The sequence below is a fragment of the Colius striatus genome, chromosome 1 (genome assembly GCF_028858725.1).
Source record: "Colius striatus isolate bColStr4 chromosome 1, bColStr4.1.hap1, whole genome shotgun sequence".
NCBI classification, from domain to species: domain Eukaryota; kingdom Metazoa; phylum Chordata; class Aves; order Coliiformes; family Coliidae; genus Colius; species Colius striatus.
Window position 1 is genome coordinate 200045026 of NC_084759.1, and position 22504 is coordinate 200067529.

At 49.3% G+C, this 22504-nt stretch overlaps 1 protein-coding gene and 1 long non-coding RNA gene across 5 annotated transcripts in view; one reads left to right on the forward strand and one right to left on the reverse strand.

Moving 5' to 3' along the window:
- LOC133629251 (uncharacterized) overlaps window positions 1-2615 on the reverse strand; it is a 30794-nt gene extending 28179 nt beyond the window's left edge. The window contains exon 1 of the long non-coding RNA XR_009820990.1: window positions 1794-2615. This is a non-coding gene — a long non-coding RNA (uncharacterized LOC133629251). The remainder of the gene's footprint in view (window positions 1-1793) is intronic.
- FRMD4A (FERM domain containing 4A) overlaps window positions 1-22504 on the forward strand; it is a 226932-nt gene that overhangs the window by 183621 nt on the left and 20807 nt on the right. For all 4 annotated transcript variants that reach the window (XM_062019898.1, XM_062019881.1, XM_062019890.1 and 1 more), the window contains exons 12-15: window positions 2809-2885; window positions 6873-7011; window positions 13175-13316; window positions 22249-22382. In XM_062019898.1, coding sequence (XP_061875882.1) covers window positions 2809-2885; window positions 6873-7011; window positions 13175-13316; window positions 22249-22382 — 492 coding nt within the window. The remainder of the gene's footprint in view (window positions 1-2808; window positions 2886-6872; window positions 7012-13174; window positions 13317-22248; window positions 22383-22504) is intronic.

Below are 22504 nucleotides of genomic sequence, written 5' to 3' on the forward strand. Positions count from 1 at the left end.
TGGCTGAAGGGAGACCTTGGGCTTGCATTTCCCCTGAGGGGTTGTGATCAGCTAACAGGAAAGCAGATACTTTCTTGAGGGTATTCACATTTTTGCAGATTGGATTCCTTACATAAAGGAAGGGTGAAACCTTTCAGATCAATGTGGGCAAAAGGAGTGTTGGAGACTGCAGAATAACATTTGGGGAGCAGTTAGAGTTGACTGTAAAACACACGTGTATGTTCTGGAGAGCACAGCTATGGAAAAAAAAAGATACAAACTCAGGTTGTAGGGTCACTTTCAGCCCCTCCCTCCCATGAGCTGGGATTTGTCTCCTCCTGCCCCGTGCCAAGAAAAACAAAGAAGCTAAATATAAGAATCCAGCAATCTGGGGAGCTGTTCCAGTGCCCAAAACATATATGTCTAACACTGTTTTAGGCACTGCTGGTGATCCAGGACACCTGTGTAGGGCTGGCAGGTATGGCACCAGACTCACAGCAGTTCCCTTCTCCCCTCCCGGGACAGCAGCCGGGCACCCTATGACATGGCAAATGGCACCCAACACCTATGTTTGGGCATCTGAGCAGCTCCCCCAGAACCCTGTGTGTTTGGACAGTTGAAATTAATCACCAAAGGGAAACAGAGCTGCAGTGGATGAACCAAGCACTGTGAGGTTTGGTAGCAGAGAGGATAAAACAGGGAACAGGAGCACAGGGGACAATGGGGCAGAGTCTGAGGGAGGAGGGTGGGGGGCAGAGCATCCGAGCTGCCAGCAGCTCAGAAGAGGGTTTCAGATCCCTTCTGCACCAAGCTGAAGTGTAGTCATAAATGACAACAGGGGATTCAGGGACAGAGGGGTGTTTTCTGAAGGGTGTGATCTGCTGGGGTTTTTTTACTCTTATGTGTTCCACATGTCTGAGTGCTTCCCACACACGTCCTCTGCAGATGCCGTGCAGCATGGCCACGTTATCCTCCCCGCCGTGTGTACGGGCAGCTGGAAGCACGCAGGGACTGGTTTGGCAGCCCACATGGCAGTGTCAGGCTTGACCCCCATTGTTGGTGGTGGGAATTTAGGCCCCAAACTTTGTTTTTCAGGAGACAGACTTCAAATTCAGCCCTCAGCTCCTGGTATAAGCCATTCACCCCACGTCTGTCCTTCCTCAGTGGGTAAAATGGGAAGGAGAGGTAGGGGGGGAGATGGGACCCTTGAAGGGCTGGGTTACCCCCTTCTTCCCCTACCCTCCTGCGATGCAGACAAAGCAGCTCAGTGCTCTCCTCACCCCACCCTGCTGTCCAAACACCCATTATAGGAAGAAAAATAGACCAAAAAAAACCCCAACCAACACTCCCCAACAACAACTCTTGGTTGGAAACTTTTAAACACAAAAATATTTTCAACTTTGCTGCCCCTGAAATATTAGCGAGGACAAAACTTTGGGTCCTCGCTGTGGCTCCTTTTATTTTCTAGATTCTACCTCCCCCAGCATCTTAATCAGCACAAATCAAATTAGGCCTCCTGTTTACTTCTCTCCAGAGCACTGACACTGGCAAGCAGCTTATCTCGGCGCGGCAGGAGCCAGCGCCTTCCTCGGGGATAGGACAGGAACTCCACAGAAGCTGCTCGTAGTGGGAGAAGGAATCTATCAATCGGGGGAAGCTCTGCTGGTTCTGCTCCCCAGCAGCGAAGTTACTCTCCTGTCCTTGCTCGGGGCAGCGTGGGGAAGCCAAAGTGCGGGATGCCCAGGGGCTGGAGGCTGCCTGCTCCCCGGGGATTAGCAGCCTGAGAGCCAGGGCTGGGATTTTGGCATACTCACTCGTAAGGAGGGGGCGGTGCTGGACCCGTCCGCGGCGGTGACGGCGGCGTGGTTTGCAGGGCTGGTAGGATGCTTTGCAGTCACTGCGTCCTTCGTGCTGCTCCTGTAGTGTCGGTCCTGCCTGGGAGAGGAGGGTTATGTCACGGCAGAGGTGTGGAGGACGGGGATCGTGTGTGCATACACCCCTGCCCAGAGACTCAGCGGGCAGCCAGGGTCCCCCAGGGCTGGCCCATGCTGATTCGTGGGCGAGGGCACGGGACACCTGCGTTTTACTCTTGTGACTGCTCCGTGCCTCGGTTTCCCCCTTGGTGATAGCGCTGGCTTTGTCTGCACGTTGCATTGAGATGCAAAAACGAAGGCGGGAATATGACTCGCTTATTGCCGCGTTCCGCACCGCCGGAGGCAGGCGGGAGCCCCGGGCACCGCCGACACGAGTCTTGCCGGCGCCTGGCATCCATAAACTGACTCGGCTCGGCTTGTGCGCGCCCGAGACTGGCGCTGGCGGTGGGGACGGCAGCGGGGCTGGGAAGCGCGCTGCAGGGCAGCCGTGCGAGCCGCCTCCGCGGGCTCCCACCTCCCCAGCCCGGCCGCCTTCGCCCTTCCGATCTCCGCCGCACACCTTTGCCGCGGGGGAGGCCGACGCCCGCCGGCTGCCAGCCCTCGAAGGACAAACCGGCCGAATCCCGGTTTTCCCGTGGCTCGCATGTGTTTAAACCGGGCTTCCCCCTGCAAAGTGAAACCGGCTCCCAAGCCCGCCGGCCCACGGCCCCGCGTCCGCCGCAGGCAGCGGGGGAGGGCTGGGCGAGAACCGGGCGCTGTCCGTGCCCGGGCTGCCCTGTGGCTGCCGGGGGAGGGGGGGGGCGCGGGGTCGGGAGGGCGGAACGGAGCGGGGCCTGGGCGGAGCGGGGCTGAACCGGGGCGGAGCGGGGCTGTCCCCGCCGCAGCGGCGGGACGGGACGAGACGGGCTGGGCGGGGGTTGCGAGGAGACGCCTCACCTCCTTCTTCTCCCCGCAGATCTTTCAATGGAGGCAGCTGGAGAACCTCTATTTCCGCGAGAAGAAGTTCTCGGTGGAGGTGCACGACCCGCGCAGGTGAGCGCCGAGACGAGCCGTGCCGGGTTGAGCAGAGCTTTGCAATGCCATGCGGAGCCGAGCTGAGCCTTGCAATGCGGAGCCGAGCCGAGCCGAGCCGCGCTCCCTCCGCCGCTCTGCGGGGCTGGCTAGCCCGGGAACCCATAAGCAAGGGGCAGCGGGTACCAAGCCGGAGGCCACTGATTCCTTGCCGCGGGACACTTTGGGTTCGGGTGGGTGTTTATGGGAAGTGTGTCCCCTCGGCTCCTAGCGATACTTTTTTGTTTTGCCTTCCCTCTGTTTTGGCACCTTGTGACCCCCGGGGCTGCGGAGCTCTGCGGTGCCGGCAGCCCCCGTGCGTGAAAGGGAAACTTATCCTCATGTTTCATTTGGAGCCTGGAGATGGGCGCCAGATTTTGTACTCGCATGCTTCCTTGTAAATAAATATTCAGTAGTGCAACCGAAAGGAGTGGCACAGTACCAGAGGTTTACTGGCAGTTTGGATGGAAGCCCATCAGTCTTTTTGGCACAGAAGGGTGGTTTGGGTTTGGGTGGTTTTTTTTTCTTGCTTTAGAGACCTAACAAGTGAGTTCAAGTGCCTGTGCTGCATCTAATCACTGCGTTCGGCACCCCCTCCTCGCTGGCGTTAGCGGGCAGTCCGGGCAGACAGGCACTGCTGTGTGTATTGCTCCATCAGTTCTCACTAAAAGCAACATCCCACTCTCGAGCTGTGTGAATGCGGCTCCTGGAATCCAGCTCTCTTCCCGGAATGATTGGATGTGCTGCTGGTAGCAGCGTGTTTTGCTGATCGCTCAGCTGTGAGCCTGTTTCACCTGTTTCCCGTGCCTATCTGTCTGCTAATGTATGTGCTTTTATTAAGGGGAATTTTGCATGTAGCGTCTGTTCTTGGTTGCCCCGGTATGAACAGGGTCACACCAAGACAACGGTGCCTGTCTCTGTAGGTGTATTGTGTTAAAGCAAAAGAAAAACGAGTAGAGCAGCTCATACCATTGTGCAGCTCCGGGTCAGCAGAGCACTTAGAGCATCTGCTTAATATTAAGCATGTACATAGTCGCATGAAATCTAGCAGAGCAAATTCCCCACGTTGAGAATACACTGGAAGATCTTCCAGCAGCAGGAGCTGGGAGGAACAGCATCAGGAACACACAGTGCCAGCAACCAGCAGCGGGAAGCCCCTCAGTGTCCAGGCAGGCTCTTAAAGCAGCACTTGAGAGGAAAAAGAAGCAAATATCTCTGGGATGTTAAAATCGTGGTGGTATTTGCAACTGTGTCACACGTGAGATGTGACCACGCATGCTGTCTCACTTGTACTCAGATGACAGGAATTACTGACACAGAAGAGCCTCCTTCTTTTTCTTTTTTTTCCATTGCATTGTTTCTCTGAATCAACACCAGGAGGACAAACTGCTGTCCCAGGTGTCAGCCTGGTATTTTCTCACTACGAGAGAATTAATTTGGTTGATTTCTCTACCCAGAAAGTACCACTACCCAGGTCAAGCCAGTGCTCTGGCTGTAAAGCAGCGAGGCACGTTGCAGTGGCGTGGTGGGAACGCAGCTCAGGTTGTAGTCTCCTGGCCAAGTGGGATGGACTCCTGCAAGGAGTTGTTTGGCGTGTGGAGGCAGAGGAGTAGCCAACACAGTGCTCTCTCCACATTCCTCTCAGTGTAGCCAAACCAGAGCCTGAGTCAGCGAAGCCACGCTCACAGGAGAGCAAGCACAGCTCCATGGTTGTGGCTAGGCTGGCCAGCACAATGTATGTTTTTAAGCCCTGCCCTCTGCCCATGGCTTCCTGTCCCCCACAAGCCATTTAACCTCTCTTCCTCGCAGTTATTTATCCTGTAAAGGAGGGAAATGAAACATTTCAGGGGTTATCAACAGGGTTAATTCCATAGCCCATGGGGCACACATTGAGGGAAACCACGGAGAGAAACACCTGTGGGCTATCTCTCTCAGGTCCCCAAAAGACAGCTGTAAAAAACACACCCACAGCTCTGACCAGCTAGAACTGCAGGCTTTCCCAAGGGGTCTGCAGTTTTGGTGGGAAACACAGATCTCTAAAAGAAAGAAAAAAGCACTGCTTTTAAAATGAGAAGATGGATGGCTTACAGAGTATGTGTCTGAGAGCTGAAAATGAGTAACTGCGTTTCAGCTGACGAGAGTGACACCAGAGTTAAGGCTTTACCCAATGTTTGAGTGCCTTGATACCTTAGAGCCTTGTATGCCAATGTGCTGTAGTGGTTTGTATCCCTGAAACCACTATAAAGCATCCACAATTGGATCCCTTTTCCAGCCTCAACTTGAAAAGCACCTCCTAGCACAGCCTTTGTTCCCTGTGCAGCCACAGCGATGAGGCAGCCCAGTACCAGTCCTTATTAGGACCATCAGCCACCGTCCTGTGGCATCCATGGAGTTGTCTCATAAGAACAATACTCATAACGGGGCAAAGTCTTCTGCTGCAGCCTGATGGAGAGGACTCAGCACAGGGTTATGCTGAAACATGAGATCCCAGTTGTCTCGGACTTTGTTTGCATTGGCCGCAGCTGTTTTCTGGGAGAAATTTCACTCCCATTTGTAGCTTCACAATTTGACTTTTAACACATTTTGCAGCACTGAAAAGGCCCTGACACAAGAGCTGTCAGCCTTTTTTTCCAGATTGAACCTGGCCAGCAGTTCCCATTTTGCTGCAAAGTTTTGCTTTTCTTTCATTCTTGGCTCTGGCACAACTTCCTTTGACCATGTGCCTCCTCTCCCCACATTCACCTCCAGTTTTGAACAGGGCAGTAGTACACAGGCACCAGAGGAGAGATGGCCAGTGCAGGTGTGGGAGAGGAACCACTGCCTTAACAGGCATGAGGATTTCTGAGTGCTGGTAGCAGACCTGACCATCCCTTGCACTGCACAGTAGAGCTCCTGGGCTGTCCTGCAGTGTCAGCCCCACACCTGCATCACAGAGTGCCTGCTGCCTATGGGCATCCCCTCTGGAGCACACCTTCCTCCCCAGGCAGTCTCTTGCACTGGCCCCTCTTCACCATCCACATCCCCATGTGAAAGAATCCAACAGAAGTGCCATGTTTCTGAGCTGTCCTCTGTGCCTGTGCTCACATTAATTTCAGAATCATACTCCACTATGAGCCTCTGAAAAGAAGAGAGAGGAGGGCCTCATTTATTTGGGGCTCTGTGGGTCAGTGCTTGGTTTCCTGCAAGCCCGTGTGTGCAGCTGTGCTGCTGTCAGGGGCTCTGCCGGTGGGGTTAAGAGTTGAGGAGTGAGAAGGAATAATCAGTTTTATACAGCTGTGAAAGCATGGGGAAACAACCTGTGGTTTTTGCTAATATTTGAGGACAATTGGGAGTCCCTGAGAGGAAACATTTAGCTCTTATTTTTCCTGTTTTTACATTCACTCAGCTAATCGCTGAGTAACATCCTTCTCTCCAGAGCACCAGGCAGCCCTTGCTGAGCCCCACAAACCCCTTTCCCACACCACGTGGCAGGTCCCACCACATCTGCTTACAGGTGGGGAAATCAAGGTACCTAAAGAGTTTCTCCCACACTCTTTAAATCCTGTGTATCTGAAGTTGTCACTTGAGTCACTTGCTGTTCAAAGCCAGAAATAGTGGAGGGTGTGAGGGCTCGGCCTCGGGTATCTCAGCATGTGATGAGACACAGAGGGTTCACCCATGCTTTGGCACTGGTGACTCCCCTGGGACATGCAGTCAAACCCAGGAATACAGTCTGAACTGGACAAACTGGATGATCTGTAGTGTTAGTCCTCTGGAGCTTGCTAACTTGAGGAGTTATTTAAAGTAAATGCTCTCCTGGCTTGATTAGCTGTTTATTGCTGTTCTCTAGGCATTTCATTTCCCGTTAACATGAGGATGTGCACAGTAAAGACAGTCGGTTTTACTGTGAGATCTGTGATAGGTTCTGCCACGGGAAACAATCCAAGGAAACCTTGGTGTAACCCCAGTTCATTCTTTTCTTCTCTCTAGGGCATCTGTGACCAGAAGGACATTTGGGCATAGTGGCATTGCTGTGCATACGTGGTACGCTTGTCCAGCACTAATAAAGTCTATCTGGGCTATGGCCATTAGTCAACATCAGTTCTACCTGGACAGAAAGCAGAGCAAGGTAAGCACGATGGAGGTGGGTGAATACTTTTCACTCCCCACAGTCCCAGCAAGGTCATATACAGATAGTAGCTCCTTTCCTGCCCTCTTTTTCCACTTGAGATTACAAAAAGGCAAATTGACTAAAAAATATCTGCTGACTTTGGCCAGATTGAGGGAATTTGTATCGAATTCGTGTCTGTGGGAGTGAGGACTGAGGGAAAGGTTGTCCTGAACTGTGGCCAAATTAGAGGAGCTCTGTTGTATCCCTGTCCGGATGGTTTCCACATGTCTTCTGGTTCTTGAACTCTGTCATAAAGTTGGAGCTTTATGACTTCAAAGTAGCTTCATGCTCTACACCTGTTTCTGAATCCTTCTTGATGTCCCTTCTTTTTACTAATGTATTTTCCTAGAAATGAGGAGTAGGGGTATTATTTCTCTCTCCACACAGAATCTCACAACAGAAGGAGGGGGCAGGATGCTAACAGCCTGGCCTTACAAGGAACTGTCTTGATCCAGTGCTGCACAAAGGGCTGCTCAACACACAAAAGAAACCACCTTGAAACCAGAGCAGTGTGTTTTCTCTAATTCCTTTCATCAACAGTAATTTTAGGCATACTCAGAGCAGCAGGAGGTCACTTTGATCACTTAGAGATCACTTGGAGATGGAAGAGAGGCTTCTCCTACAGCCTCTCTCCATAGGAGCATGCAGGTATAAAACTTTACAAAGATAGTGTCTGTATTGAGTGGGTACCTTTTTACACAGTTGCCTGCATTGCTCACCATCTGTGGTGAGATGGCAGGAATGTGCAGGGTGAGACACCTCAAAAATGGCTGAAACATTCTCCTGCATTTTGAAGCAGGGGCTGCTCCCTCCCTTGCACAGCCTCTGGCTCTGTCATGTCCCTTCAGGAGCCAGTTCAACCTACTAAACTGGCAGAAAACAATTTCTTTTTCCTGTTTATCTTTGCTGCATTGTTTTTCTGCCAGTTAAATGCATTGAATTGGCTTGCTGAAGTTATGTGAAGGGCCATCAATGTGCTATTAGTCCATCTGACTCTCAACCTTTCTGTCATTGCTTTCCCCTTCATGGTCTCTGTGACTTTATTGTAGAGTGGGTAGGACTTTGGGATGCCTCAGGCGGAGCACATGGTTACACTCACTTCAGCCATGTCCCATCTAATGCAAAAAACAAAATCAGGACTTAGTTGCTGTAAGCTGTATTGACTTTAGGGGCATGACTAACCCCCCCAGCCCTGCCTAAGTGTCAGCTGTGAATATGGACAAAACTGCAGGCTCACCCGATCCCAGGTAATGCTTTCTTGTCCCCTTCCTCTGCTCAGCATCACCATGGCAATGCAGAGCCCTCTCTGTTTTTGCTCTCAACAAAAACAACCCAGCAAACAAACAGAAGTTTATTTTTCTTACTTTTAGCCAGATGGATTTGCTGATCTAGCTGCAAGGTATTTAGGTCACAAGCAGACAACAAACAAAAGGAGCTTCCCTCCTTCTCCCCTTTCTTTAGTAAGAAACTGGGTCTCTTACATGCCCAGGACTTCCCTTCAGTGACTTCTTTTGTTGCTGGTAGATTGTGTTTCAATCTGATCTACCCTCTCTCACACTCCTACAGACAGCACCACCCACCAGCCCTCGTTTTTCAACCTGTCACATCTGTGGCCATATCAATGTGCTTTGTCACAATAATCCCAGTGGTCACGCTGAGGCTTTGAAGTGAAGGTACACAAATATCTTTGTCCCTTTCTCTTATGGGAGCTGGTATTTTCCTCTCTTGTCCTCATCTTTAACGTGATGCTGTCATGACTGATGGATCCATCAGTTTTAATTGATCTCTTTGATTCATCTTGCTGGTCACTTCAGGATACTTCACTGTTAAAAACCAGTAAAACATATTCCAGAGTGAGGAGATGTGAAATGTCTTCATGTCTGCTCTCACGGGCTCAGATGAACATTTATTTGAGTTTCAGGTCATATGGGTTTGCATCCCCTTCAATCTCAGCCCCCACTTCTGCTGAATCCCCGACTTCAAAGCACAACTTGGATGTTCCTTCCTTTCATGTCCAGACTTGGCATTTCACATCGTTTTGACAAAAGAAAGAAAAATAAAAACAAACTCAGAAGAACAAGCTCACTGCAGCTGAGCCTTCACTCCAGTGATGTAGATTAGATAGCAGGGAATATGGTGATAAAGCAAGCTTGAGCTCCATGCTCCTCACAAAACCAGGCACCAGTTGGATCTGGACCTTCTGCACAGCTCCACTGGAAAACACTTTTCACATGGTTTTAAAAAGAAATAACATCAGTTTTGCCTGGATTTTGACCCTATTGCAAGGAAGTGAGGACCCAGCTTTCTTTGCAGCCTTGCTCTGCGTTGATCTCCTGGCAGCTCACTGAGTTCCTGGCCTCTGGCTCCCCACTGATCCATCTCTGCAGTCGAAGCATAACACGGGGCCTGCCTTTGACTGAACGTGTCAGCCTGTACAACTCCTGTCAGCTCCCCTCTTTATTTGTTTCAGGAGCATGTCTTTCCTCTGTTGACTGCACTGAGTCGATCAAACATTTGGCCTGGAAGCCTTGAGAAGCCCCATTTTGTGGGAATTCCCGACAACACGTTCCTCCAAGCACAAGGCCTTTTGGCTGAGTGAACCAGTAGAAAATAGGACGAGGGTTTCAAAACAATCACCTGCAGCAAAGCCCCATCACCGCAAGCAAGAGGGAGAAATCCATCCCTAGTGTCTGTCTGCTCGTGCAGTTCACTGATGGATTTGTCTTCACCCTCTGACCCTGTCAGAACAACACTGGGGATCAGTTTGGCCCCATGCTTTGAAATGACTCATGAATGAGCCAGTCTTCCTCCATGTAAATGAGACTTGGCAGGTCTGCGCTAAGTGCTTGAAAATTTCTGAGCCTGAAGGGGCTACAGGGCCCAAGGGAGTGCTAATGGGATGTAATTTAGCTTTCCACTGTTGTGCTGTCAGGACAAAGTCTAGCCCAGGCCTTGCACTGGCTGCTGCTCAGTGGCCTGTATGAAATGAGCTGTTGGTCTGATTCCCGCTGCTGAGGAGTGGCTGTGCAGAGCACAAGCCCACCCCATGCTGACTGGCATTGCTGAAGGGAGCAGAGGCAGCAGGGACTGAGCAGCATGGAAAATTAACCCCATTCCTTTCAGGAGATGCCTCATCCCCACTGTTTAGGGCAGGGTACCGGTAGCACCACTGTTACTGGATCTAAAACCTCCTGTGACTTCAGCAGGTTCAGACTCTGTGGAGGAAGCTGACCTTGCTCTGCTGATTCCCTGTGTACTCTCTTCAGGTTTGTCTGTCCTGGCTCCAGGGGTGCCAGCGTTTGATCTTATATCATGTTTTCATTTGCCCCAGGTGGGGCACACTCCCAGCCACTGCTGGCCAGCACCACAACAGCACCCAGCAGCATTCCCTTGGCTCAGCGTTTCAGTCCATACCTAGTCAAACAGGTAGGGCCAGAGCATGCCCTAAGCTGCAGTCTGAACATGAGTGGAAATAAACTACAGGGTTTCTCCCTGTAACTGTCCTACAAACACAGGAAAACCACTGCCTCGTGGAGTGGGAGGGCAGGATCTGGCTGTGCAGACCTGGGCTTTGGGCCTTTCCTGCCGCAGGGACTGAGTACGCTGGGCAAGGCACATACTGCATTAGATCAGCATGGCTGCTCTGGAGTTATACAGCTGTACTAACCCTACATATGTACATACAGAGGATAAATCACCAGGACAGCAGCAGTCTAAAGATTTGTTACCTCCAAAGATCTGGCAGTGCAGCAAGGCAGCAATCCATGCTTGGGCTCCTTATCAAGGCTTCAGTAGCAGGAAATCTCATTAGATAAAAGCAATGAGTTTCCTCTTCACCCAGAACTAACCTTCCAGAGCTATTTGGAGAACATGTTTCACAGGCTGTTTCTGATCAGAAACATCCAATCCAAGGAGCTGAGAGTACTGGCCTCCTGGGGCAGATTTTTAGGAGGAGCTGCTGGAAATAAGAAGTGTCTACCTGGTTGTAGCATTAGTTTAAGAGGGTCAATGCAGGTTGCCTGATCTGCTCTGACACCTTGGCAGGTAGTTTAGCCTCTGAACAACCCCTGTTCTTGGGGTTGTTGTGGAAATAAGTTTGTGAGGCGTTTGGGTACCTTTGAATGGTAATGATGGAGCCTATAAATACCCAAGAATATTAAATTATGATAATACTTCTGAGGGTATTTTCAGTATAAAACTCTCCCAGTGCTGACTTTAATTGCAGTCTTAAATTAATCTTAAAAATACAGTGGGCAACAGGGAGACATTTTGATTCCCTCATTATGTCACCAGTGTGCAAACAGAGGCAGGGAATCACTGAGAGTGTAACCTTAAGTGTTCTACCCAAAGTCCCACAGCAAATCAATAACAGAGCTCAGAGTGAAGCTCAGTGTCGTGAAGCTATCAATTCAGACTTAGTTCTTGTTAAAATGATTTCTGCTTCCTGAGGGTGTGAAGTAACACTGCAAATCCCATCATGGCAAGTGTTCCTTGTAGTCCCGTCTCGTGTTAGTTCCAGCGGGAACAGATCTTGGTCATGGATGTCAATCAGCTGCTGCTTTGTTGGTACTGTAATGATGTGCCCATCACCTGCACTGTGTGACTAGGGCTGAGAGAAGGTGCAGAGGTGAATGCTCAGGTGATGCTGAGCTCCAAGCTTCCTCCACCATGACTAAGGAGCTCATGTGAGGGTCAGTGAGCAAGAAGCTGATTTCCAGATTGGAGGTAGAATAGCAGCTGTCTTCGTGTGCCATGTTACAAACAGCGATCTTCCTCTTGGTTCAGTCCTCTCGTCGTTAGCCTGGCCTGCTACCTGAAGAGAATTCAACAACCAAGACCTAAAGTAGAGCTCAGAGGATAAGCATTAGTTCAGAAGAGGGAAGAGGAAGTTTTCTATGTGGACAGGTCATTCCATAATGGCTTAATGAAAAGTTTACTTAGATTTTTTTCTGAAGTGCTTGGAGATGACCCCAGTCAGAAATGAGATGGAAGACTAGAGAGGGTTGCTCTGGTGTTGTAGTTGCTATTTCAAGGCTGTACTAGTCAGAAAAAGGACTTGAAAAATTCTTGTGACCACCCAAGACAACCTTATATGTAGGGTTCTTCTTCCTAGTAGTGCTAGTGATACAACTGAAGAGCCATCCCCAGCAACTGCAATCAATATTTTTGATTCTTTTGGTTATGTTAAGGACTTGTTAGAGGCAAGTCCTGAACATTTTCTGCCTTTGTTTTCTCTATGGGCATAACCACATCTGAGCTCACTGCTCAACAAAGAGCATGTTTTGGAGTTATCTCTAATCTTTCTGGTCATCTTGTTGTCTCTGATCCTTCTATAACCACTGGAGAAAAGGTAATATCTTAGGAAGTCAGCTCATTCCCTTCTAGGACAGGAGGAGGATTGTTGGAGGTCCCTTCCAACTGAAATACAATATGCTATTCTATTCTGTTCTGTTCTATTCTATAGTTTTACTTTCCCCTGGAGGCACCCAGATTGTTGACATTTGGTGGTATGCAGTGGGTGACTGCTTGCCCTGGTGTGGCCAATTACTGAGCTGGAGGTGGCTTTTGTTTCTTACTGGAGCAATGTTCATGCCTTGAAGAGGTCCCTCACTGCAAGGGCATTGCTTGCAGCTTGTTAGTCTGAAGCTATAACCAGTTTTCCTGGCAGTATTTTTTCTCCAGCTTCTCTTGACAGCCCATTTAAGCCATATCCTCACAGTGTCTTTGCCCAAAGCTCATGGCAGATTTGGGAAGGCCTCTCCTGGCTTCCTTTAGATGGTGGACATGGTCTTTAGCCTTTGGGCTTTGCAGGTTATGTTTGCATTTCCGAAAGTTTCTTCTTGTATGTGGTAACACAGTGACTCTATACATGGTTTGTTTAAGAGGGAAAAATGTGCATGGCAAAGCAGAGAAAATAACAAACAACAGGAAGCAATGCCAGAATTGTACCCACTGAAGAATGTAAAAAGTGCAGCAGTGTGTACCGTGCCAGATTGCTTCTATTCTTGTCAAATAATGCAAGTTTGCTGTGGAGGCCTGTTTCCTGCCACAGCAAAAGGGCTTTTTTGTTCTGTGAGCTTTAAAGTGCTAGATCATTACTAACTCCTATGTCCATGTCTAGTCCAAGATTCATGCTGCAAGAAGCCTGAGTGAGATTGCAATTGACCTGACCGAAACTGGAACGCTCAAGACCTCAAAGCTGGCCAACATGGGGAGTAAAGGCAAAATTATCAGCGGCAGCAGCGGGAGTCTTCTGTCATCCGGTAGGTCCTTTGTCCTGTAACTAGAGACAATATGGTGGGAAAGGCCACAGCCATGGTGTAATGGTGACCAGCCAGAAGCTGCACTGCAGAAATTAAAATCCCTTCTCTTTAGCCTTTCCATCTGTGCAGGTGTCAGTCTGTCTCTCAGCATGTTGTCCCACAAGCAGCACAGGCAGAACCTTTGGAGAACAGGAGGCTGAGGGGAGACGTGATCACACTCTACAGCTACCTGACAGGAGAGTGTAACAACATGGGAGTCAGTCTCTTCTCCCAAGTAACAAGTGATAGGACAAGACAAAACAGTCTCAAGTTGCAGCAGTGGAGGTTTGGATTGGAGCTGAAGAAGAACTTTTTCCCTGAGAGGGTTGTTAGACACTGGCAGAGGCTGCCCAGGGAAACGGAGTCCCTGTCCCTGGAGATATTGCAAAGCCATGTAGCTGAGGTGCTGAGGGACATGGGTTAGTGGTGGGCTTGGCAGTGTGAGGGGTGTGGTGGGACTCAATGATCTTAAAGGTCTTTTCCAAACCAAACCGATTCTGTGATTCTCTGTCTCTTATTACTGCTGCTCATTTCCCCTTTGGCACCTTTTCCCCTTTGACCCTTTTGGATGTCATCTCCAACGTCTGTTTCCAACTGAGACCTGGTCTCTCTTCATAGTTTCTACCCTAGTCACCCCTTGGCACCCAGCTCATCCCTCAGCATATGTGAATCTGGAGGAGACCTCAGCCAGCAGTGAGGAGGCAGTCAGCCGGTGCAGCTCACTCAGTGCTGGGCATTGGTGATGTCCCTCAGCAATGTTGAGGCAGGGTGGCATCTTCACAGAGCACACATCTGCCTTACTCCTCTGTTGCTGGAATTTTCCTGGAGTCCTAGGCTCAAAAACGCTATTCCCTGGACTCTCTACCATACTCGTGTGGGGGTCTAGAGGTTTCTTTTTGTGGCCTAGAGCACGTTCCTGTTGCAAGGAAGATGTTTTCTGTGAAAGAAACCCAAGAGAAGTTGATATGGAATATAACTGGAGCATCAATAGAGAAGGATCAGGGAAGAGGAGTCAAACTTCTCTGTATTTCTTTGAAACTCTTCCAACAATGTGAATGAGGCAAGCTGTGTGTAAGCCAGTGCTAAACGTCACTCCGGGAGCAAGGCAAGGGCTGATAGTTTGTGAAGAGCTTGAAGCAATTCAGGAGGACAGGGTTGTTGGTATCACTATAATACAACAGTTCCAGTCAGTTAATGTTAAGCATCACTTCAAGTTATCAAAACTGATTATGCTGAGATGTGTAACACCAGTGAATAGCCATGCCATGCTTGACGAGGGAAGAGTCCATAAATGCTGTAACACTGAACCCACACTGGTGCAGAAGATCTTAAAGCCCACCATTTCCTGCATGGAAACTGTCCAGCAAGGGGTTAAAACGTGCAGTGCTTCCAGAGCAGCCCCCTGTGCAGTTCCTTGCCTTGCCTGCAAACAGAGATGCCTTTCTGCTCCTTAAGTCCTCAAGATGCAGTACACAATCCACTGTCTGTACCTCCCATTGCTCAGGGAGTTGCAGCAGCTGAGCAGCTCCTAGACTGGTGTCAGGTTGTTGGAGCAATTTGGCTTTTTTTTTTCCAGCTCTCCTGCTGGAAAGTAAATAGCTTTAAGTACCCCAAGGAAGTTCTTAAGGTCTTCCAAAGATCTCAGTCTCCTGGGCACCATTCCTAAGTTTAGGATTGCTGCTTGGTAGTGATCCTGTTTTCATGTTAATACACTGAATTTTTGCCTTCCTGGAAAAAAAACCCACAACCATGGGGCTCTGCTTCTGCTCTCACACTGGGAGAGCAGTAGACAAATGAGAGGGAGCAGAAAGCCAGGCCTGTAAACTGCTGTAGGGCCAGCACCTATGTGACTAGAAATCCCAAACTGAGAGCTGCCCATGCTTTTGTGTCTGGCTTGGTTTTTTGTTTCCTCTCTTCTGGCTGAGCATGGAGTTTGCAGACTCAGCAGAATTGCAGAATTGACTAGACCTGTGCCAGGTTCATTGACCAGGTGAGTCATCTCTGCAGGCCTGGGTAGGTGGATCAGTCTGTCTACCCAGCACTGTGTGAACCTCTGTTTCAGTTGAGGTGCTGCTGGTGGGCCAGGCAAACGTGTCTCCTGACAGGTTTCTGTCTTCAGAGCTGCCTTCAGGTCCTACCAGCTGTTAGGACAGGGCTCTCCCTAAAATGTTAAGGAGAGCTGTTGGGTTTGCTGTGATCATATGCCTTCCAGCAGCTATGAGCATACTTGTGGAGGGAGGGAAGTGAAGAGGTAGGATATCTGGCAGAGGACGACGGATATAGGGAATTGGAGACCCTGGCTTGCTTCCACACGGTCTCCCAGACCCTTTTGCTCCAAGAAGCCCCTTCCCTCCAGCCAGGCTTGCAGGGGTGGCCCAGCCCTGTCCCACTGGGCACAGCCACCGCCTCTGTCCCAGTCTATGCGTTTCCTCCCATTGTGCCAGAGATTATCAGCCCACAGTCACAACAATGATGGGTTATCTCAGCACAACCTGCATGCTGGGGAGAATAAGTGCAAATGATTAAGTGGCCACAGTAGATTTCCGGGCTATAAATACCCCAAGTGACCGAAAATCACAAGGGCAGAAATGAGTCTGTTTGCTCCCTTCCCTACCATTCTCTGTCCTCTTTTCTTGGAAGTGATGTGTAGCCGTTTCCTCTCTCCATCTCTCTCCTCCTTGCTGAAGGGGCTGCCAGTGGCACAGGGAGGAGACTGAAGCTGGCAAGTCCCCCCCTAGGTTTGTAGCAAGGCTGCAAGGAAACGCTTGTTGTTGCTTCCAGCTGTCACAGTCTGGCCCAGATCCTGCCGTGCAGATCCTGCCCCACATCGCTCACCGCCTCAAGACACAGCAGAGGGGAAATGGAGTCTCACACAGGGACAGTGACTTCCCTGTGGTCACAGCAATTCAGGGCCAAAGCCTAAGCTCCTCCATGTTTCCCAGGCCCTCGGTCTCAGTCTGTGTCCATTGCAGAGTTGCGAGTTTAGTACCTGATGCCCTCAAGTGCAGTTCTGACAAGCTCACTCTATAACTTTTGAACTCATTTGGGCTCTGAAGCAGCCCCCCAAAACAGTGGGCTGCTGGGATTTCACTTAAGGATTTTCTGTCCAGGATCTCTGGGCCATCCCTGGACATCTGGGGCAAGATTTGCTCGAGAATAAAAGCTCGCTTTCACACTGGCATGGACCAAATCAAAGCCAGTAGAGAGAATTATCAGAGCAAAATCAGGTTAGGTCTAAGGTGGATTTTGTTCTTCAGAATATTCTGTACCCTGAGAGCTCTGCAGGTCTCCTAAACAGCAAGGAGCCCCGTTATTGCTGGGTTATTGTTGGACTGAACCCCAGACCGCCTCCATCTCAGTGGGTGGAGGAGAGTCCGCAGAGGACCACCTCTGCTTTAGCTCTGCTGATGTGTTCAAGGAGCCTCCAGCCCTCTGAGCCCCCTTCCTTCAGCAGCGATGGAGGTTTCCTGTGCAGGGGCCTGTTTACATTTGAAAATGCCACGCCAGAGCCCAGCCAGATGGTTCTCCAGCTCTCCAGCCCCCACTGCTCCATCCGGAGGGGCTGTCTCCCAGCTGGGCCGCTCCGGCGGGCCTTGGAGCAGATACACGGGGGCTCGGCAGGGCGAGCGGCGCACAGGATGTCTGAGCTCATCCCGCGCCACGCAGGATGTCCGATGTGTCTGGCAGAGTGCAGAGATAGCGGCTGGCGGGGGCTGCTGGCTGTGTGCTGACATCCCAGCACGGTGAGTCAGCCTGGGCTCTGGCAAGGGGCCTCCCCTGCCTGCTCAGGGGACAGCCTTCACGGGGACCTCGGCCCAATGGCAGCCAGCTGGAGCCAGCAGCCGGATGCAGCGTGAAAGATTTGCCATATTTAGATGTGTTTTTCCTGGAGCTGGACGCTCACTAAATGAGAGAGGGAAGAAATGCATGAATGCTCTTGCCTCACAGCTCCACAGGCACCTTGTTGCTTCTCCTCTGCCTAGTGAAAGACAGCTGCTATCACTAAGTCTTGTCTCTCTCTGCTCTTCAGCACCCCATCTATCCTCCCTGCTTGTTTTCACGGACTCACAGAATCACAGACTGGTAGGGGTTGGAAGGCACCTTTAGAGATCATCCAGTACAACCCCCCTGCAGAAGCAGGTCCACCTAGATCAGGTCACACAGGAACGCATCCAGGCAGGTTTGAAAACCTCCAGAGAAGGAGACTCCACACCTTCCCTGGGCAGCCTGTCCCAGGGCTCCCTCACCTCAACAGTAAAATAGTTTTTCCAGCTTCTTTCCATTACCCCTTGTCCTGTCACTGGATACAGCAGAAAAAAGTGCTGCTCCAACCTCCTGACATCCACCATTTATATACTTGTAAATATTAATGAGATCCCCCCTCAGTCTCCTCTTCTCCAGACTAAACAGCCCCAGTTCCTACAGCCTTTCCTCATAAAAAAGAAGCTCCAATCCCCTGATCATCTTGGTGGCCCTGTACTGGACTCTCCAGAAGTTCCCTGTCCCTCTTGAGCTAGAGAGCCAGATACATTGGAGTCTTCATCCTTCTCATTTCACCCTTTTCTAAGCTGACTTCACTGTGCTACAGTAGGTGGAGGAAATGGGGACAAACAGTGAATCACTGGTAGAGCTTTCTTCTCCAAAAGAGTGGCTTGCATCGCTGGTCTCATCCCTTTGACAAGCTTTAAAGCAAAGCTTGTCTTGTAGCTTATACCTGATAGCCAGGAGCCCCTGCAGATCTGCACAGCACATCACTTTGGTCACAGAGTATGTGACTCGCTTGCTTCATGTCTCCATCAACATCACCAAGATGTTCTTGACCTCACCAGGACTGGAGGGATTAGAACCCAGGAAGACTAGTGAAGAAACTCAGACATGAATTCTACTGGAGAAGTGAGTTGGGCAGGGAGGACCGTGTTCTCCTACCATTTCACAGCTAACATTCTCCTAACTGTCAGTGAATGGAGAAATCACACAGAGAAGCCAAGTGTGAAGAAGACAAGTGAAGTATTCACATACTAATAGGGTATTAGGTGGGTATTCAGATCACCAAGACCCATGTGCCGTCCTTTATGCTGAAGAAAGGGCATGTACAATTGCCTCAGCTTTGAAAATAAACCAACAACATCAGCTGTAAAATCAGGTTTCAATTCAGTAGGTTCTCCTGTTTACTGCATTAGGAATTAGCCCTAATTGGGGGAGATAAAATACCTGAGAAAGCCTCCTAGTCAATTGTTTCTGTTGCAGCCAGTGTGTCTCATGTTAGGACTGATCTTTCAGGGCTGATTTTTCTCTGTTGATGATCCCCTTTGTAAGGCACTGGGCAGCTGTGACTCAGTGAAGATCATATTTAATAAGGCTGATTTAAGGTAGTATCTGCTTGATTGATTTGGTTTGTGCTGGTCTTTGATTATTTCTTTGGTTGTTTTTATGGTCTTTTGATTTGTTCTGACATTTTTGGGTCAATTGCCACTGGGTTTAGAAATGGGTCTGTGGCCACAGCCTTGCTCAAGGCTGGATTAATACATATTTATAAATAAAGAGCCTCTAATGGAAGCTGTAGGCACCTCAGCAATACAGAGCACTCTGCTCCTTTACAAGCATCTCACATGGGTGTGATTCTGCCAACTGATTCAAGTTTCCATTGGCTTTTCACCTGTTAGAACAAGCAGAGAATCCAACCCATAAAAATCTAATAATACACCCCAAAATAGTTCAGCTTTTAAATAATTTTTTAACAAACCCAAACCTCAGCTAGAAAAAGAACAACTTCTGAAGGTGGAACTTCAGGAAGGTCTGAAGAAGTAAATAAGTCCTGTGGTATGCCCAAAGGGTCATCCAAGTTAGGTATGGTCAAGCTAGAACAATTCAGCATCCCAAGCCATGAACTGAGTGCCCTATCCTGTGGCCTTTGAAGCTTCACTACACTAGAAGAGTTTGTGACTCAAAGACACACTTGGAAAGGGTTTGTTTGAATTTGTTCCTTAGTGCCAAGGAGTGACTGGCTTTGGTTTCAGCAGTGACCTCATTGCTTATCTCAGAATGTGACAATGCACCTCCAGATCTCCCCCCATTCCTTTGCTGTCAGGAGTGAAAAAGCTGGCAAAATGTGAGCTCAGTGGACACTGCCACCAGCCTCATGAGGGATGAGAGCAGCATGGTTCTCACAGGGTGAGCTGGCTGGGTTTGATCTGGATGCATGGCAGCTCAGCCAAAAGTCATTGCTTTCCTTGTCGACACACCCCGAGTCAGCGCAGGCATCTGGCCAGGGTTGAGGCTCTTCCTCTGCTTTTAAATGTTTCAGCATCTATGTAGCTGCTGTGGCAACCCACAGTGCAAAAATGAACAGCTTTTAAAAATAAACCCGAGGCTAGTGTGGAGGTAGAGAGCAGGGAGAGGAAGGAAAGGGGAAGAGCAGTGGAAGGGAAAACATAGGTCATTAAACTTGTCATGAAAGAAAATAAAAAAGAGTTGAAGCATCTGCTGGAATCGTGAGCAACTTGTTAGCAGGACTCAGCAGCTTGTTGGCAACTCAGTGAAGAAGTTCAGCAGTTTAGCGTTTGTTAGTAACTGCTCACCAGGGTTGCCATTAAGAATTACCGAATAGTAGAGAGAGCTCTCTCTGCCAGTGCAGAGGGCTCCTCCAGAACATAACCCATCACATGGGTTTGCAGGCTGGACCTTTGTTGCTCTGAGGAAAAACCCAAAAGAGGATGACTACAGCAGCTGAACAAGCATCTTCCCATGAGCTTGTCCTCCTTTGTCTGATGATGCTCCACCTGACTGACCCATAGAGAGCCCTTTCTCCACCTCCCCCACTCCAAGGCAGTCCAATAAAAGGTGTAGCAAAGCAGGGTGGTGTTTCACAGAAGTGCCAGCTGTCTTCCTGTATGAAAACTGCAGAAAATACTGGTGGAAAAGATCTGTGAGTTTCTGTGCTCCCCACGGGCCAGTGCAGAACTGTTTCATGGCATTGTTTACCTCAGTCCTCTTTCAGTTTAACTTTAACGGCCTGCTGGAATAGTAGCAATGAAAGATGAAGCTGAAAGCACACATTTTTCTGTTTTGCTGCCAAAACCAAAGAGCTGCTTCCCAGGTTCCTTCCAGAACTCTGAGAAATAGCAGCAACATTTCCAACCTCCTTGAGCTTCTTTCACCATACTCTTAGAGGCAAAGCTGCAAGTTTCTCTGGAAGCCCCCCTCACTCCCATCCTACAGGTGCACAGCCAATTCCATGTAGCATCCTGTTGTATCTCGTGCAGATAATAAAGGTCAGATTTCTCTGTGCCATTGTTCTGGAGGGGCAGGAGAGCCCAGAATCAGCCTGGGACGGTGGGTGCTGAGACTGCTGAGGACCCACTGAGGACTCAGAGGAACCCCTCTGAAAGTGTTGCTGAGTCAAAGACTCTTCTGCCAGCACCAACCTACAGTGCCCCACAAAAAGTCCCTACAAAGCACCAGGCACCATGCAGCTGTCTAAATGTAGGTGTCTGGTGCCATTTTAGGTAGGTTAGAATATCCCCCTGGCAGTCCAAAAGACTGTGGGTCTCACAGGGCCCTGCATTACGTCTGCCACCCCATGGAAGACATCTGAGATACCTGAGATCACTAAACACTCTTGTTGAGGCAACAGCCTGCAGCCCTGTCTGTTCAGCCCAGCTCAAGACCAATTATGGACTTGATTAAAAAGGGATCAGATGCAGGCTTAGGGTGAGCTCCAGAGCTGGGCTTGGGGCAGAGCTTTAGAGTTAGTGAAGCTGTAGCTCTCGGCATCATCTGCAGACGCTACCACCGAATCCAGCACAGAGACCAGAACTCAGCTTTCCATAAACCTGAGGTGGATGCTTCGAACTACAGCTGTACCTCAACAACAGCCAGTAATATGAGTTTACCCCTTCTTGAGCTTGTTTCTCATCTCAAGGCATGGTCATAAACTTCATGTCCTTACTCTGTGATGAAAGGATGCACTTGGCTTGTGCAAAGAGATGGGAGAAAAGAAGCAACTTCACCCCTGAGCCCAGAAGCATTTTAACGAGGGCAGATGCTAAGCACATGCTGGAAGATCAGCTGCCCAAGTTGGAGACCCAAAAATGGATGCAATCAATGTTGCACCTTCTTTGAGATGCTAGATCTTGGAGGATGAGTAATACACCATCCCACACCAAAGTAAAATTGGGACCACAACAAGTTCCCCTAAAGAGCTGAAGTTACAAACGCTGTCTTGACATCTGAGCAACAGAGTCTGACTTAATGCATGGACTTACTTCAATGGAAGTTGCTGGATAATTGCCACTTGAAAAGTCAAGCCATTTGGACATCCAGTTTAAATACCTTGACCCACATCATCACCAGGAACAGCTACTGTCCCAGAAGGACCTCTGGGTTATTGTTGGTGTGGTGTGTTTTACAGGAATCCTGCCAGGGAGTTTTGTCACAGACCAGGCAGTGTAAGTGGATTGAATTAAAAGTTTGTTACTAAGATAATTGCAGTTCTTAAGAAGTCTGATGATTGTCAAATGGTTTCTTCTAGGCTTAATTTCCCAAAAATGCATCTCCAGGGCTTCACAAACTGCACTGCTATTTGCCATTGGGAGCTTCCATGGGAATTGTTGTCTTTTTTTTTTCTCTAGGATCTCTACATGAATAATTTTGTTGCTTTTAGTTTGGGGATAATGATTACAAATGTCTTTGTGTGTCCTGCTGTCCAATCTCTGTCTGTTAGCTTAAACATGAAGAATTTGCCATAAACAAACACAAGTGGGTAACACCTGCTTCGTGTCATAGTCTGATTTCATTTTGGAAGGACTGCGTCCAAGCTTTGGTAAAGTTACAAGTGCTCCAGATGTGTATTCTGCTGTCAGCTGGCCTAAGTGAAATCATTGTTTATTGATAGGTTCCCAGGAGTCAGATAGTTCTCAGTCTGCCAAGAAAGACATGCTGGCTGCACTGAAATCCAGGCAAGAAGCTTTGGAAGAGACACTGCGGCAACGCTTGGAAGAGCTGAAGAAACTGTGTCTCCGAGAAGCGGTAGGCAATGGATAATTTATATCCTGCAACATTTTGTTGCCTTCATTGTCATTGTGTGCTCGTTGTTTGAAGGTGGTGTGAAGTCAGGAGAGAGTCCCTCCATGGTCACCTCTTGCAAAGCC